The 16,243-nt window shown below is 40.3% G+C and overlaps 1 protein-coding gene across 1 annotated transcript; it reads left to right on the forward strand.

The window, feature by feature from the left end:
- The first annotated feature begins 2,259 nt into the window (after positions 1 to 2,259).
- On the forward strand, positions 2,260 to 15,655 carry znf532 (zinc finger protein 532). The gene is made up of 9 exons (XM_023419633.2): positions 2,260 to 3,025; positions 6,249 to 8,625; positions 9,613 to 9,794; positions 10,447 to 10,623; positions 11,402 to 11,564; positions 11,842 to 12,159; positions 12,429 to 12,541; positions 13,178 to 13,307; positions 13,441 to 15,655. Exons 2-9 carry the CDS (start codon positions 6,280 to 6,282, stop codon positions 13,942 to 13,944), a joined length of 3,933 nt encoding a protein of 1,310 aa, XP_023275401.1. The 5' UTR covers positions 2,260 to 3,025; positions 6,249 to 6,279; the 3' UTR covers positions 13,945 to 15,655.
- Positions 15,656 to 16,243: the final 588 nt, after the last annotated feature.

Here is a 16,243-nt window from a genome sequence, read left to right on the forward strand (position 1 = left end):
CTGATAAGATAATTAAAGGTATCAGAAATTAATTCTGGTTTCTGTTACAGAAAACTGTAAGGGTAGAGGAAATTATGAAGGTAATATTAGGATTTTTATAGGGCTACAAAATACTAAACATTTTAGATCTGGACAAAAAATACTACTAATACTATACATATTCCATCATCACATGATATAACTAACTGGAAAAATCCCTATTCAGGAAAATGAGATGAGAAGCTTATAGCAGCTCCCCTTTGCAGCTTATAGCTGACATGAATGGAGGCAGAGTGACGTCATGTGACTGTGTGTCTGTTAGGGGTGGGCAGCACGGCAACCTCAGCCTCCTCTATGAATCTGTCACACTGTAGAGAGGCAGGAGGCACTATTAGGGCCTTTAATGATATATATGCACATCTCCCACTGCCTTGCAGTGTATATAAATGCATTTGTGTTGTCTGATGAATAAATCTGGCATGGTTCTTTGCATAATGAAGGCTAATTAGTTTATGCTGCAGCATTCATGGCAGCCTTTGATAGGTCTGCCAGATGTATCAAGGACTGGTAGCAGGCCAAAGAGAGACAGCCTTATTCTGCTGAAAGCCTCTCTCTGCAGTCTCGCAGGTAGGTTATGAAATACTTGATTTGATCGTGTATTGTTTACCAAATTATCTATCACATGTACTGTAATGAGAAGTTACCTTTCTACTGTTTGATTATGTTGTTATTGATGTGCCATTTTTCTGTGTCTCTACTGTGCTGTGTGTGCTATGAATATTCAGATCACGACAATTTTACTCATGCAATATATCTTTAAAAGGTTAGAAATGAATGCCATGACAGTATGTGTTATGTAATAAGCTTTCATTTGCATTGCTTCCCCATACTATATATGTGTGGGTGTTAACAAGTTTACAAGACTTAATCTTAACAAAACTGCAGACACAAGACTCTTGACCTTGGCATATGCAGCATGCAGACGGGCAGTTGGGCCTAAATAGAGGCCTCAGCTATTTATATATCATGTTATTAAAATTTTTAAAAAGGTATCCGTTCAGAAAAAGGTGTAGGATCCAGACTAGTTTATAAGCACAATCCCAGGCAAACATTTTCACCAATGATATAGTTATGTGATAGCACAGACCTAAGATATGAGCATAGTGTACATATTCAAGCCTTTATAATATTCTTCTCCCACTCATTTCCTTTTCTTCCTCTCCATCTCCCCCACCTCCCTCTGTCTCCGTCTCCCTCTCTCTCTTCTTTCTCTGCACCAGCTGCTGCTGCTGCTGCTCCAGAGCCAGAGTGGAGAGTCCCCTCACCCCCCCTGCACAGACAGAGACAAAAGGCCTGATTCGCCTGCTGAACACTGCCCCCTTTCTCCAGCCGTCCCTTCATGCACGGCCATGGTGGTGGCGGGGGCTTCAGGAAAAAAACGAGGCCTGGACTGGGACTAAAATCTAGGACTGACCCAGTGAAGGAGAGTGGGAAGAGGGGGGAGGGGAGGAGGAGGAGGAGGATGGGGGCTGGAATGGTTGGGGTTGACTAAAGGCAGGTGCTGAGGCCTCTACAGGAAGACTTTTTTTTCCTGAATATCTCTGAGAGTGGAAAAAAATCTGACAAGGGTATGCCACATTTACCTCTATATATGCATGAACGTGCATGATTTTGTTTATGTGTGTCTCTGTGGCAGCATATATGTGGGGTAGGGGTGGCATGTGTTTGATGGAAATCTTGGGAGGGAGGTGCATGAATGGCCTGTGTCTGCTCATGTCAGATTGTCTGTGTTGAGTTTTTACATTCCTTGTCTTTATATCACAGTGCTGGGTGTAATGCTGCTGGGGGTTGCATGAAAGTTTTTAGTTTTCAGAAAGACAACCAGCATCTCTGAGGTGAAAGCATTGGGGGATCTGGTTGAGAAACAGGCCAAGGTACCGGATTGAGATACAACTACCATCATGGTTACCCAAACTTTCTTCCTCTTTTCAATGTATTAAGTTGCTGTTATCATTAGTGATCATTTTGCACATCTTTTTAACCTTTTTTCCTTTCAAATCTTACATCATGTGATATATTTTTTGTTTACATGGTGTCATTTTTATCATTTTACTTACTGCCCTGTTTTTTTTAAGTGTTTGAAAGTAACTGTGCCCACCCAAACACCATCTTTTTGTACATTGTTGTATGTATTTTTTATCTAATCTTATAGCAGTGCAAGCAACTACACTAGGGAATCTCTTTACACCACACTTATAAAATATTATGTGTTCTTGTTTCACTAAATCTATATGACAATATACATGTAGTTTAGTGAAAAATGCTGCAGTGTTTCTTGGGAGGTGGGTACAGTGCTTCTGCCTGTGTGTTTCTGAGGCCGTATTGCAGCACAGGGCTTTATGTTGGGTGACCGGAACCAGCTGAAACCGGTTTGAGGCAGACGGAGGTCTGACAGGAACAATGCCGTCTCTGTGCTCCACTGAGGGATAGAGGTAGCCCAGGCTACTCCATGGCAGCCCTTCACAGCTCAGCCACTGGCTACCATGGCACAGGCAGAGACCCTGCTGCTGCTCACTGCTGGCTGGATGTCGGTGTGCTACGCAGCTGCTCCCCTGCTCACAGCGAAGGGAGCAGGGAGATTTGGGAAGGGACGAGGGCAGGGGGACGTGGCCGGCTGGGAGTCTGTGAATCTGAAGCCTAGAGCCTGCCTCTCACACGCACACACTAACACACACACACACACACACACACACACAGGAGCATGATCTATCTGTCTGTTTGCATGTCTGTGTGCTGCTAGTGGTGCAGAGAATGACTAAGGAGGATCCTTACCAGGACCACCACCACTCACCAGATCCATGGATGTAACCTGACCCTGTATTCTGGGCCTTTGCCTGGTTGGGAAGAAACAGGACTTTTTTTCCAGGCAGGGTGGGGTGGATGGCTTTTTGTGGGTTAGTAGTGTTGTGACTGTGTTTGTTGCAGGATGGAAGGAAGGAAGTAAAGAAGGTTTGGCTAGTGGCTGGAGAGGGACGGAGGCAAGAGGGTGAGGAGTGGCTGATTCACTTGCATGTTTCCACTATTGTTATTTTCCATTCACTTTACTGATATTGTAGTAGTCTTTCACACAGAGTGTGGATTTCAGTGCATGTGCATTAAAACTGCTGTTGCTGAGAGGGGGTTCTGTGTTGTGTATTTTTCATATTTGTCTGTCTTTAACCTTCATTTACTTCCTACGTCAGGCTGCTCTGGCTGTCATGGCTGTGACTAGCTCTTCTTTCCACCAGGCCTTTCTCTCTCTGCTGCAGCTTCACACAGCTCAGCAGCCATTTTTCCCACCTCACTGCATTTCTCGTCTGCCCTCCCTCTAACGTTTCTCCCTCTCTCCATCACATTTTTATGCTTACTTCATCACTTTACCGCTCCTATCATCTGGATTGAGAATGGTCACATTTTGAAACCTAAGTTGAGGCTATAGGATTTGGTTCTGTGTATGTGCAGATGTGGTTGCCATGCATTTGGATCAAAGAGCAGCGATTATTTAACTGCACATACAAGCAGTACAGCTCCATGGCTGTCTTTTGTCCCCAACACCATTAATAGATACAGACATTTCAGTCCCATCATATATTATTTGCAGTGCTCACTATTAGAAAAATAAAGACTGGTTTGTTTTTGCAGAATTATAGCCCACTGAAAGCAAAGTAAGACATTTCCTTAAAGCAGTGACAAACCAGAACATGTTCTATAAACATTGGTTGCTTCTGATAAATAAACATACGTTACTTGAAAGTGATCATCTTTAGATCTTTTCAATATCACCTTATCAAAAGCCTTGTCTTCTGCCATCATATTCATATTTACACTTCATAATGCCTTCAGCTAAAGTATTTTTCACATGTTGTATTCAGCCCCAAACCAACAGACAGTGTCAGTCAACTAGTGGGAAAATTACTCAAATTGAAAGGACACTCATCTCCTTTGCTGTATTGAGCCCATCATTCTCCTGATATATTATATTAGAAAATATATACTCAAGAGGAGGAACTCTTCAGTACAAATGTATTTCATTAGTACACTGGTATACTACTGTTTTATTATACTAATAATATTGAAAATTATTTGCAGATTACCCACATTTAATGTCATCAAAATATCACATACACCCCCACGAGGGCCAGCATGTGGTTCTCTCTCAAGACAATCAATAAAGTCACCTGCTTTTAGGACAAATGCGGGAGAAATAGTTGTAATTGTACATACTTGTATACACATAATGTATGTCTGCTGGACTCATTTCTTCAGGAGAGCTTTGCATCCATGTGATCCAGTTTGCTTTGAAAAGGGAAAGGGGGGCAAGCACTCAGCTCAGTCTGCCAATGAAACAACAAGCACCAGAAAGCAATGACTAAGTCATGGTAAACATGGTGTTTCACAGGCTGTACTGTGGTGACAATTCAACTAAAGCTTGACTGAATGATGTTCATGTGCTAAGACCCAAGTCCACAAATTCACAGAATATAGGGAAAATATAGGTGGTTTCTTCTCAAACACCAATAAATGAAAGAAAATGTGCAAATATCCCTTTGCTGCAGCCAACCTTTTTTTAGAGTCAAGTAAGTTGATCTTTGTGCACATTTATTTGCTGAAAGGGAAATAATAACGACTGAAAATTAGGCTGAAAATGAAATTGCCCACCTCCTTTTAGCATGTCACAATATTATAATACAGCTAGAAGCATTTCCGTTAACGATAAACAAAAGGCTACTTTTATGAACTCCTTGCTTTCATCTGTAATACAACATCCATATTATTTTGTGACATTTTTGAACTATAAAATTAATGCACTTAATCAGAATAGAAAAATATGATTTATCACATCATCATTACTATTATTACTTTCCCCTATTTTCCTGTCGTTGCATATATTGCACTGCATATAGAGCCATAAATTAGTGCATTGTACAAATCGACAATTGGATGTGTGAAAATCTTTTAGTCGTCATTACTGTTCGGAACAAAATCTTGTATTTTGGCTATAATCTAATAAGTATTGCCTGTAATAACACATCAATTACACAGACAATTCATCTATTGCTCTGTGGCCAAGCTTAGCAACACTGACAACAGTATTTGAGTGCATGTATTGCATTGTGCTGGTTACAGAATAAAATAGTAGGCTACAGCAATTATTCTTTTATGAATAGCCTCATGGAAGAAATGTGTTTAGCAGCTGTTTCTATTACAGTCAACAGTGTGCAGTCTAGTAAATATGAATGCTACAATTAATAATTTATACTGACTGGAATATACAGTACAGCCCCACCCCCCATATCAAATCATCCCAGAAATTCAGTAATTTAACATTTAGAGAATCATTTTATGTGTTTTATGTTCTTTAATATAATAATTTATTGTTATTTATAGTTTTATCATCCACAATTTGTGATTTTCCCAAGGATTACAGATGTCTTCTTTGCTGACAACATATTCCCATGTCACAATCCGACGTTATCATAACTCAAAAGTCAAAATAACCATGAACCGGATTATATTACAATGGCCTTAGTTTTTATTGTGCACATCTTGATGGATTCAATGTTGATGTGCTTCCAAGTTTGGAGAGCATTACATAGAAAATGAAGAAAAATGTCACAGATTTCTTCTCTCAACATGAATTGAAGAATAAAAATCATCATTTGAAACCAAAATGGCCTCAGGACGATGATCGTCACCATGGCTATCTGTCTATTGGCTGACAGGTCAAAAAGTTTCTAAGATCTGCAGTGAAGATTGCCATCACATTTATTGAGCATATTCATGTGTACAACAGTATGAGGCTCTCCTCCATGGAAACTATGAATAATATAATCCAAAAATATTAGACATTTCAGAGTCGATTAAGCACATTGCAATGAAACTGACTATGCATGGTCAGCCCCAATACACAAGGGATCAGCTGTATTAGTACACTGTGTCAATTTGTGACCTGTTGTGCTGAACGGAAATTCATAATACCGATTTCTGTCTCTTCTGTTATTATCCCATAAAGCACAATATGTTGCAGCAGCAATAATACAAACATGATAACATTAAATTATCTTTTTCCTCACATAATTATGCTGTATTGTAATTTATTTAAAATCATCACATACATTAACTATTAGATAAAGACAGTATGAAGAGTTTCACTTCAAAATGTACCACCTTGACCAGCCTGTTATATTTTATATTGCGTTATTAATTACCCTTCAATCTGTGCTCCCCAGGTGATCTCCTCATCAGAACAGGAGCAGGACCATGGGAGATATGAAGACGCCAGACTTCGATGACCTGCTGGCGGCCTTTGATATCCCCGACATGGTGGATCCTAAAGCTGCTATTGAATCTGGTCACCATGACGACCACAATGGACAGCTCAAGCAACCCAGTGCTGGGTTGACTACCAATGAAGATGTGGCCCACAACACCTCAACAGGACACGATGTTGGCGTTAGTGTCATTGTCAAGAACATCCGAAACACAGACACAACTGAGCATGGTGGAACCATATCAGACAGGGATGGACATTTCCACTCCCATCCTCAACATCATTCTGTAAGCACTTGCAATGGACTTCAAAATGGCTTCTTGCCTGGCTTACCACATGGTTCTTACACCAAGAATGGATCGAAGGGTCCCAGGGAGGACGGACAGCCAGTTAACAACCAATCATCTACTTTCAATCAGTTCAGCCCCATATCCAGCGCTGAGGAGTTTGATGATGATGATAAAATTGAGGTAGATGACCCCATGGACAAGCAGGTTGGTCAGGCATTCTTTAGGTCCACTACTAAGAGAGAGGACCAGAATCCCAAATCTCCAGTATCAGTGGACAATGCATCCAAGCTCAGAGTAAACAGAGACCGAAAACACGATCAAAACAACAACAATAATAATGGCACACTAGGAGGTTCCAAGTCGAACAATTCCCCTCCGTCAAGTTTACCCAAGGAGGAACTCAAGGAAATTCTCTTTAAGTCTCAAGGTCAGGAGCGCAAGGAGGCTGAAGAGTCATCAGGGCTTGTTAATGTGTCCAGTATCCCCCAGGTCAAAGCCAAGTCCTCTGCAAAACTTTCTTCTTGTATTGCAGCCATAGCAGCCCTCAGTGCAAAAAAGGCTAATACTACAGACTTGACTGTTTTGGATTTTCCAACAACACAGAAAGTATCCATCAAAGCCAATGAAAATCCCAGAGCTCCAGAGAAGCCACAGGAGCACGAGTCAGCCCTAGAGTTTGCAAAGAGGCTCCTAACGAGACCAGAAGACAGCCCCTCTAGTGTCACCAGTGAGGGCAGTAGCAAAGGTTCCCCTGCCTCAAGTACAGAGACAACCCCAGTCATCCCAAAGGTCAGGATCAAAACAATCAAGACCTCATCCGGACAGATCAAGCGTACTGTCACCCGAGTTCTCCCAGAGTTTGATCCTGAGGGTCTGAAAAGAGGAGAGAATAGCCCATCTCTCATGGCAACCACCAGTACAATTTTCTCATCTCCCACGAGACCCTCTTTGCCAACCACAGTAGTAGCCACCACTGGAGGGCCTTCAATTGAAATAACCAAGCAAATGACTATTAAACCTTTAGCGACAGCTTTCCTGCCAGTCTCCGCAGTCAAGACAGCTGGATCGCAAGTCATCAACCTTAAGCTGGCTAACAACACCACAGTCAAAGCAACATTAATCCCTGCTGCATCAGTGCAAAGTGCCAGCAGTGCCATCTTGAAAGCTGCTAATGCCATCCAGCAACAGACTGTCATGGTACCTGCCTCCAGTCTGGCCAATGCCAAACTTGTGCCAAAGACAGTCCATCTTAGTAACCTCAACCTTCTGCCTCAGACTGTATCCTCTGCTGCATGTGATCTCCAACAGGCCCTATCATCCTCCAAACAGAGCCAGCAACAATCACAAGTCAAACAGCAAACAATTCTTACTGGCCAGGCTTCAAAAAAAATCTCTAGGGTTCAAGTGTTCACAAGCTCTCAAAGCTCTGTAGTGGATGCCTTCAATAAAGTCCTGAGTAGCATAAATCCTGTCCCTGTGTACGTCCCAAACCTCTCTCCGCCAACCTCAGCCTGTATCTCTCTACCCTCACGCGGCTACAAGTGCCTGGAGTGTGGAGATTCATTTGCTCTTGAGAAGAGCCTGACACAGCACTATGAACGTCGCAGTGTGCGGATCGAGGTCACCTGCAATCACTGTGCCAAAAGTCTAGTGTTCTACAACAAATGCAGCCTCTTGTCTCATGCCAGGGGCCACAAGGACAAAGGGGTTGTCATGCAGTGCTCACATCTAATCCTAAAACCCATCCCTGCAGACCAGATGATAAACACATCATCATCAGGCCCAGCAAACATCACCGGTGCCACCTCCATTTCCCAATCCCATGCACCCACAAGTCAAATCCAAGGGAAAGGTGCTCTCAGTGGGTCCCATACTGCAGTGATTTCAGCTCCATGCAGTGCTCCTCTTGTGGCAGCCATGCCCTTAGAGGATGATGCATCAAAACTCTGCAGGCACAGCCTAAAATGCTTGGAATGTAATGAAGTGTTCCAGGACGACAACTCGTTAGCCATGCACTATCAACAGGCACCAGAGTCCAGTGGGCAGGTGTGTGTATGTATGTGTGGTGTGAACTGTGACACAATACGGTTCAATTTAGTTACAGTCAGTTATCTGTTACACGATGTGATTTAACTAAACTTAAACCTGACGAAACTGATTTCATTTTTGGCCACTTGGGGGCATTAACATAACCTTATTAAGTTATTATTGAGAGTGTTGGCAATTGTCTCTTTACACATTACAGCAGTTATATAAAACATTATTCCAAATGAATGCAAATGTTGTTAACTCCTGGCAAATTTAAGTCCTTTTTAGCTCTGTTTTTGGTCCTCACAAACTCCTGAGGGAAACATTGCGCTTTTTAGTAGCTGAATGATCCACTACACTCACCAGCTCGTCGCTAACTGTGTCTGTCTGCTGTTTGGTGCTAAGGAGGTAGTATACAGAGGGTTTTTTGAGCGTTTTCACTGAAAATAGGTGCCTGCTGCAGAACAGAACTGTACTATGACAGCAGTGAGAGCCAACCAAAACAGTAAAGTCATGGGATATACATTGTTATTATTATATATTGAAACTATTGATTATAGCCACTTTAAGTTAAAGGGTCCATTCACTCAAATCACATGATGCATCACTTACTTCTTGTGTTACTAGTTTTATTTGCCAAGGTTTCTATACTTCTCTGACATAGTACATAGCCTAGTTTTTATTTGGACTGTTCAATAATACAAAGTAAGTAAAGAAAACCATTCATAATGAGGACTGTGCATTATCCCAAGTATCTTCTTTCTGTAAATACATGTTGATGTCTTTTGAGTTTGTCAAATATAATTTTTCACATCTTTGGCAAATACATTGACAAAGGTTTCACAAAGGTAGGCATCACAAGTGAGAACCATTTACTCTGTATTGAGAAATGGATAATACTACCCTTCATGTAAAATAGGTTAACACTTGAGGATACAATTATTTCAGTGCCATAATAAAACACACCTGATAATATCTTTTATCTTCTCTTTCCTGTGCCCATAGAAAACATGCGCTATTTGCCAAATGCTTCTCCCAAATCAGTGCAGTTTTCTGTCACATCAGCGAATCCACCAGCACAAGTCTCCTTATATCTGCCCCGAGTGTGGTGCCAGCTGCCGATCTGTCCACTTCCAGTCACATGTCACCAAGAACTGCCTGCATTACACCCGGAGAGTCGGCTACCGGTCAGTCTACCTTAACTAAAATCATAAAATTATTAATAGGCATTTTAGCCCTCTATTGTACTGTGAGATATAGTTTTCAAAGTTTACATTCAACTTTAATTTACAAAGTATTTCTTCTGTTAAGACTTTGATTTCTTTTGGAAAGTAAAATCAGAAAAACAAATGCACAGTGTTTACTATTGAGAAGTGTTCTTCTTTGGAAAGTGGTCATACCCTGACTTAAATGGCTCTTGCTTTTCTTTCAAAGCGCCATTTACAATGTCATTTCTAATTACACTTATTAGTACATTATCTTTGCCTCAGCTTGACAATGCCATATCACTTGACGTGACGTTATTCACAAAGAAACTTATGAGGAAAAATGGACAGTCACAATTTACAAGCCATTAAAAGCTGAACACTCAGTAACTGACCAATTATGGTTCAATTATGAGTCTTGTATTTCAAAATACTATGAATTGGAGACTGTCTGCATATCAATAACGACTCAACAAAGTCACAAATGTAACTTTGCACGCACACATACTTGCGTACCTTTTTCTGATGAATGAGTTACGCCGACTTGTACTAATTTAAAATCTCATTTAAGTCTGACTGTCTAACTCTTACTTCTTCTCCCTCTGTCCTCTGTGTCCATTCCTTCTCCCTCCAGCTGTATACACTGTAGTGTGATCTTCGCTGATGTTGCAACTCTAAAGTCCCACATCCAGAGTACTCACTGTGAGGTCTTCTATAAATGTCCTCTCTGCCCGATGGCCTTCAAGTCTGCGCCTGGCACACACTCCCATGCATATACACAGCATCCAGGAATGAAGGCAGGAGAGCCCAAGTAGGTCTTTACATGAAAACTGTGATGTATATAAAATGTTGTTCGAAAGCAAATCTGTTTTGGTTTTATGTAACATTAAAGAAAGCATTCAGCAAAGTCTATCACAATTATTGTTTTAAGTATACACTTTCAAGTACTCAAAACTGAATTCAATGCTAAATTAAAATCTATAAATATTTAAATTAAAATAATAGTACCGCATAATACACAAACATTTCCTCAAAAAGATTCCAACCTCACATTTATACTTCCACACACTTCCTTTCACACAGGCACACACCATTGTAACCCAATACCCATGTCTAATTAATTTTTCTTAGGAAGATCATCCTTGCTGCCTCATCAGTAGCAGGATTTGTGGGTGTTAGACATGGTGGCTTAACTTGGTTTTGTTTTTTCCACATGGCAACCTCTCACTGACTTGCATACTGTCCATCATCAGCACTACTGACGATTCAGGTGTTTAGGAACAGGTGTTCTTGGGTTTGGCCCTGGTTGTGCCCAAAGCCTAAAGCTGAATTCATATGATGTCAAACTCAAGTGAATCATGTATTTTAATATGTTTAATTATTTGTTCATATCCTGATCTAAAACTATCCAAAAGTTTGTTTCCAGATAGACATTAGGTGCAAGAAAACAACTGCAGCTGAACAACTTTACATGAAACCTATAACATAGCAGCTCTGATTCTCTAAACACTTATTTCTCTTATTACACATCGAGTCTCTTACCTCTTGCCGTAAACTTTTTAAGGACTGTTTTTTTTCCTGTCTTTCAGGGTGATCTATAAGTGCTCCATGTGTGATACCGTGTTCACTCTGCAGTCCCTGCTCTACACACACTTCGACCAGCATGTTGTCAATCATAAAGTTTCAGTGTTCAAATGCCCCGACTGCTCCATGCACTACGCACAGAAACAGCTCATGTTGGACCATATCAAAGTAGGCATAAAAAGCTGTTATTTTAAGCATGCTTGATCATCATCCACTTTTTATGCATCCCAACTTAGTTTATTAATGAATGTGTTTTTAACATTATCATTAACCCCATTCCTGTGACTTAATAAATATATATGTACACAGCAATACTATTTTGTATTTCAAATTTCAAAGCTAATCCTGTGAGTTATACTTATACTAATAAGTTCAGCCTAGAAATGTTTCTCATATCAGTGCTTTATAAATTATAATTCATTCTGTATGTGTGGATCCTTTCCAGGCCATCCATGGAACCTTAAAGACCATCGAGGGTCCACCAAACTTGGGCATCAACCTTCCTCTCAGCACCAAGCCCACTAATTCTAGCAATACCAACAGCAACAGCCCCAGTAATAACAACAAAAAGGATGGAGGAAATGTCAATAGTCAGGACAAGGGAGAAAAGAAGTCTCCACCCTCACCACTGAAGAAAACAAACACTAACTGCTCAGCTGACCTCAAGAACCCTCCCAGCTCAGGATATACATGTGGAGACTGCAATACCCTCTTCAGTTCAAAAGAGGTCTTTGTGGCTCATATGAGGCGCGAACATGGAAAGGTGAATATTTGACTCTCACTACTCATTCTTATAAGGAAGTTTTCAATTTGTCACATTGTCTTTTTTGAGATTCTGCTTGAGGTTGTCAGGGAACGGGTTTGAAACAGAGACAAAAACAAACTTACTATATACATAAATAAACTGTCACACGAATGTATCCAAGCCACCTTGGTGCACGTTCACGCATGTGCATCCTAGAGAAGCGTAATTTGAGCTGTTGTTGAAGCATGTGTTTCTGTATTTTATGCATTGTCCCACTTATATTACAGATCTTGAAGAAGCACCCATGTCGACAGTGCGACAAGTCCTTCAGCTCTTCCCACAGTCTTTGCCGACACAACCGTCTCAAACACAAGGGATTGAGGAAGGTCTACACCTGCCCGTGAGTATACACTCTGATCTGTAAGGGCTCAGCATGGTCCCAAAGCACATCTGCACGGTGTGCGAACAATTAATGTGTAGCCTGTGACTGTGCGAGTCGCACTCTTGTCTGTGCAGGAGTTACCAATGTAATTGATGGAAGCAGGAAACTTGCCCCCCATTCTTGTCTTTAAAAATACATTGGCTGCCAAGGAGGCGGAAGAAGAAGTGTTTGGCTTAGGTGTACCATAAATTAATGCGCCAATCTTCACAGTTGGCGCGGCCTCAGACCACAGTGTTTCAAATTCTAAAAGGCATAACTGGGTTCGTGCACCAGCCGTAATTACACAGTGGGTGTAGAAGAGCAGCAGCAGAAGTTTTGGTTCTCCATCTGTGTCTACACAGGAGGCATTTAGGCACAGTATTTATTGTAGGTCACCAACAGCAAAATGCAGCTGAAACATGTGGTGTGTAAACTGTTACACTTTACCTAGCTAACATACTTCCATGGATTACAATTCAAAGCAAAATAATAAACAACAGTCTTTGATAAAAATGAAAAATGCAGGCAAATTGTATGTATGCAAATAACAGAACACAAAATCAGCTTGTAAGGGGTTAAAATTGTTGTTGTTGTGATTTTACTGTACTTTGATAGGCATTGTCCAGCTCTCAGTCAGCCATTCACTAAAAGAGTGCTGCTGGATCAGCACATTCAGCTGATGCATGGAGTCAAAGACCCAGAGGGGAAGACTGTCAACTCTGAGGCTTTACTTGACAAGGACACGGTACTGTGGCACAAATTTGCAGACATACAGTCATTTAACAGAAGGAAGTGCTTCTTTTGAATCATTTTACCTAATAAGTGAATTTCATGATGCTCCTGTCACACCTAATCTAACGTCTCAATGCCCTCTACAGACCCCCAGCCCCAAAAGAAAGCCAGAAGAGGATGAGGGGTCTCCAGGTTTGAACTCCAGGGGCTCAGACTCACAGCCTTTGAAGAGGCTCAAGGTGAACATTCCCAAAGTTCATAAGTGTGCTGTTTGCAGTTTCACCACTGAGGACATCGCTGCTTTCCACAAACACATTCCCCAGCACAAGTCAGATGGCTCGTCCTACCAGTGTCAGGAGTGCGGCCTGTGCTACACCTCCCACCGCTCGCTGGCCCGACACCTCTTTATCGTCCATCGGCTGAAGGAGCCACAGGGTCTCGCCCGATACAACGGACGGGGAAAGGATGATGATGAGAGTCAAAGGGAGAATCAGCTGGAAGTTACGGACGAGAACAATGATGGGACACCAAATACCAAATGCAAAGTGTGTGGGAAGATGTTTGAAACTGAGGGAAACCTGAATACTCACATGAGGACACATGGAATGGCATTCATAAAGTCAAAGAGACTGAGCGTGGCCGAGAAGTGAGAAGAACTCACTTTTTAACCTTTCAATCTAAAACAGCACTGTTGTTTTAAACTTATATAGTTTGTTAAATTGTTGCAGACAACGTACAGTATCTCTCTCAGCTGTGGTTATGCTGTATATACATAATGTACATGTAGCGTACTACAACATGTATAAAATATACATACAAAAATATGTAATATGTCAAATTCACTGTCTTAAAGTAAATGGAACAAGATACTTTTTTGTACACACATAGATGTTTCTATAGGCCTTGAATAGACCTTTTTTATAGAAGAGCTTTTTATTTTAAACAGTTTCCATTGTCTTCTCACTAGGATTAGATGACGTATGGATATATTAGTGTAATGGGATTAACCCTCAGATAGTCAGCAGTGTTCTGAATTCTCAATGCTGCTAATGTCCAATGAATGTTTGGTAGGAAAATATTGAAAACTTTGGGAGATCCAGGTTTCCCCAGTATATGTCACACCTAACTGAGGTCTTCAATTTCAACTTAAAAGTTGAGTGGAAGTGGCACTGAACGTTCTTCATGTTTTATTTTTTAATTTCATGGACATGTAATAGCTCTCTTAGAGCATTTTTCTTGGCTTCAACAATAAAACCCTGGTCTCCTCCTAACCCACCCTGAAACAACTAATCCTAAAACTAAATCTCTGCATTAATTTTGAGCTACAATTACATGGAATATCAGAAGGTTTCAGGACAATCACTCAAAGATAAAGCCTATCTTTGTCTATCTGCATTTCCCTACCACCTTGTCAAGTCAATATAATTTGAATATCAGATACATACATATAGTTAATACAACAAAACCTCTGAAAATGGATGGAGTTTAATGCTCAGTTTTGTGGAAGAATATGTTGAACATTAAATATCAGAAACAGGTGTCTTTTAAAGACCAAAACATGGGCCAAATTTGAATTTGCTTTTAATAATGTATTTTGTAAAAGGCTGTGAAACTTTGTATGGTGATGTTTCATTCCTGTCTTAATGTACTGTAAATGGCAGCTCTTTTAGATTACAACTTATTTACCTAAATATTTAAAATATAAAATACAAAGCACTTGTCTCTTTTAAGCGCAGTCTTCTTTATATCATAGTTCCTCTGTCATTATTGCGCAATAAAAATACAATTCTAACGATCCTGTATTTCAACGAATATCAACATTATCAGTTTCTGTCTTTTTGTTTCCTTCCTACGGTTCTTCAGTTTGTGGTTCTTTGATTTATTTTGAAATCATAATGAATGTTATTTGACAGTATCATGTTGATAAAAATATAAAAACTGAAGAAAAACCTCTTCGAATGTAAACTTGGCTGTGAGACTAAATTTTTTATACAAGACAACCTGTTCATGTAAATGAACATAACTTTGGCAGTTGTGACAATACAGAGTGCTTTACATTGCTTTCTTTGTTCCAAGCATTTCCAAAAATCATCATCATTCACTTTTGACCAGTAGTTTTTTCTACTCCGACAATAAGACTAATTGTCTCGCGCTGTAAAACTGCATGTGAGAATCAGTCTGTGAATTGTTTGTTGATTAGAATGTGTCTTGCCGCTGCTGCTGCTGCTGTTTTTAGACATTTCTGATGCTTGTGTACAAAGCTGTTCTTTATGTCAATAAATGATGAAACCTGCCAGGGACGAGATCTGATGTCGACTGCACATAAGACATCAGCTCTTCTCTATGGAAATATATCAGAAATCCTCTTGTGATCATTCATTTTTGTCATCATTATTACTATTAAGTCCAAATGCTGGATTTTGCTAGCGGGTGTATTGACATGCAATTGTCCTGCAATGTACTGAATATTAAGTATTAGTTTCATATGAACAAATAGACTTTCACAAAGCCCTCGCTTCAAATCTTGAATGGTATTAAATGTCACACAAGTTCGACCAAACACTAAATGCCTTAGATGCAACAGAAAATATATTTGAAAGAAACATAATACCTCCCAAATTAAATTTCTTCACAGCAAGGAAGTGTTTTTCATGAATGCATCAGAAAATTTGCAAAACGACAATGTATTTCATGTGTTTTTCCCACGGTATCCATTTGTGGCAGCTAAAGCATGAGTGATGTTGTTTTGTTTTGGCAACTTGAAGCATCTAGTTGAGCTTAAAAAAAACATATTGGCTTTCTAAATACTGAAATGGTCAATATTTGAATTGAAGCGTGGAACAGGAAATGTTTCCTTTTTTAAATATTTAACCAAAAGCACAGTTCTTCCCTATTCTTAAAGCTGTACTATAAATAATTTATAGTAACGATGGCTATATGTAACGTGAT

Source organism: Seriola lalandi, unplaced genomic scaffold (assembly GCF_002814215.2).
Source record: "Seriola lalandi dorsalis isolate HSWRI2012SDOR001 ecotype SW California unplaced genomic scaffold, Sedor1 jcf7180002054606, whole genome shotgun sequence".
Lineage (NCBI taxonomy): Eukaryota > Metazoa > Chordata > Actinopteri > Carangiformes > Carangidae > Seriola > Seriola lalandi.

Coding starts and splice junctions, on each gene's coding strand:
- znf532 (XM_023419633.2), top strand. CDS start 6,280: ATGGGAGATATGAAGACGCCAGACTTCGATGACCTGCTGGCGGCCTTT. Junction 12,160..12,428: donor TGAGGCGCGAACATGGAAAG/GTGAATATTTGA, acceptor CTTATATTACAG/ATCTTGAAGAAGCACCCATG. Junction 12,542..13,177: donor AGGAAGGTCTACACCTGCCC/GTGAGTATACAC, acceptor GTACTTTGATAG/GCATTGTCCAGCTCTCAGTC.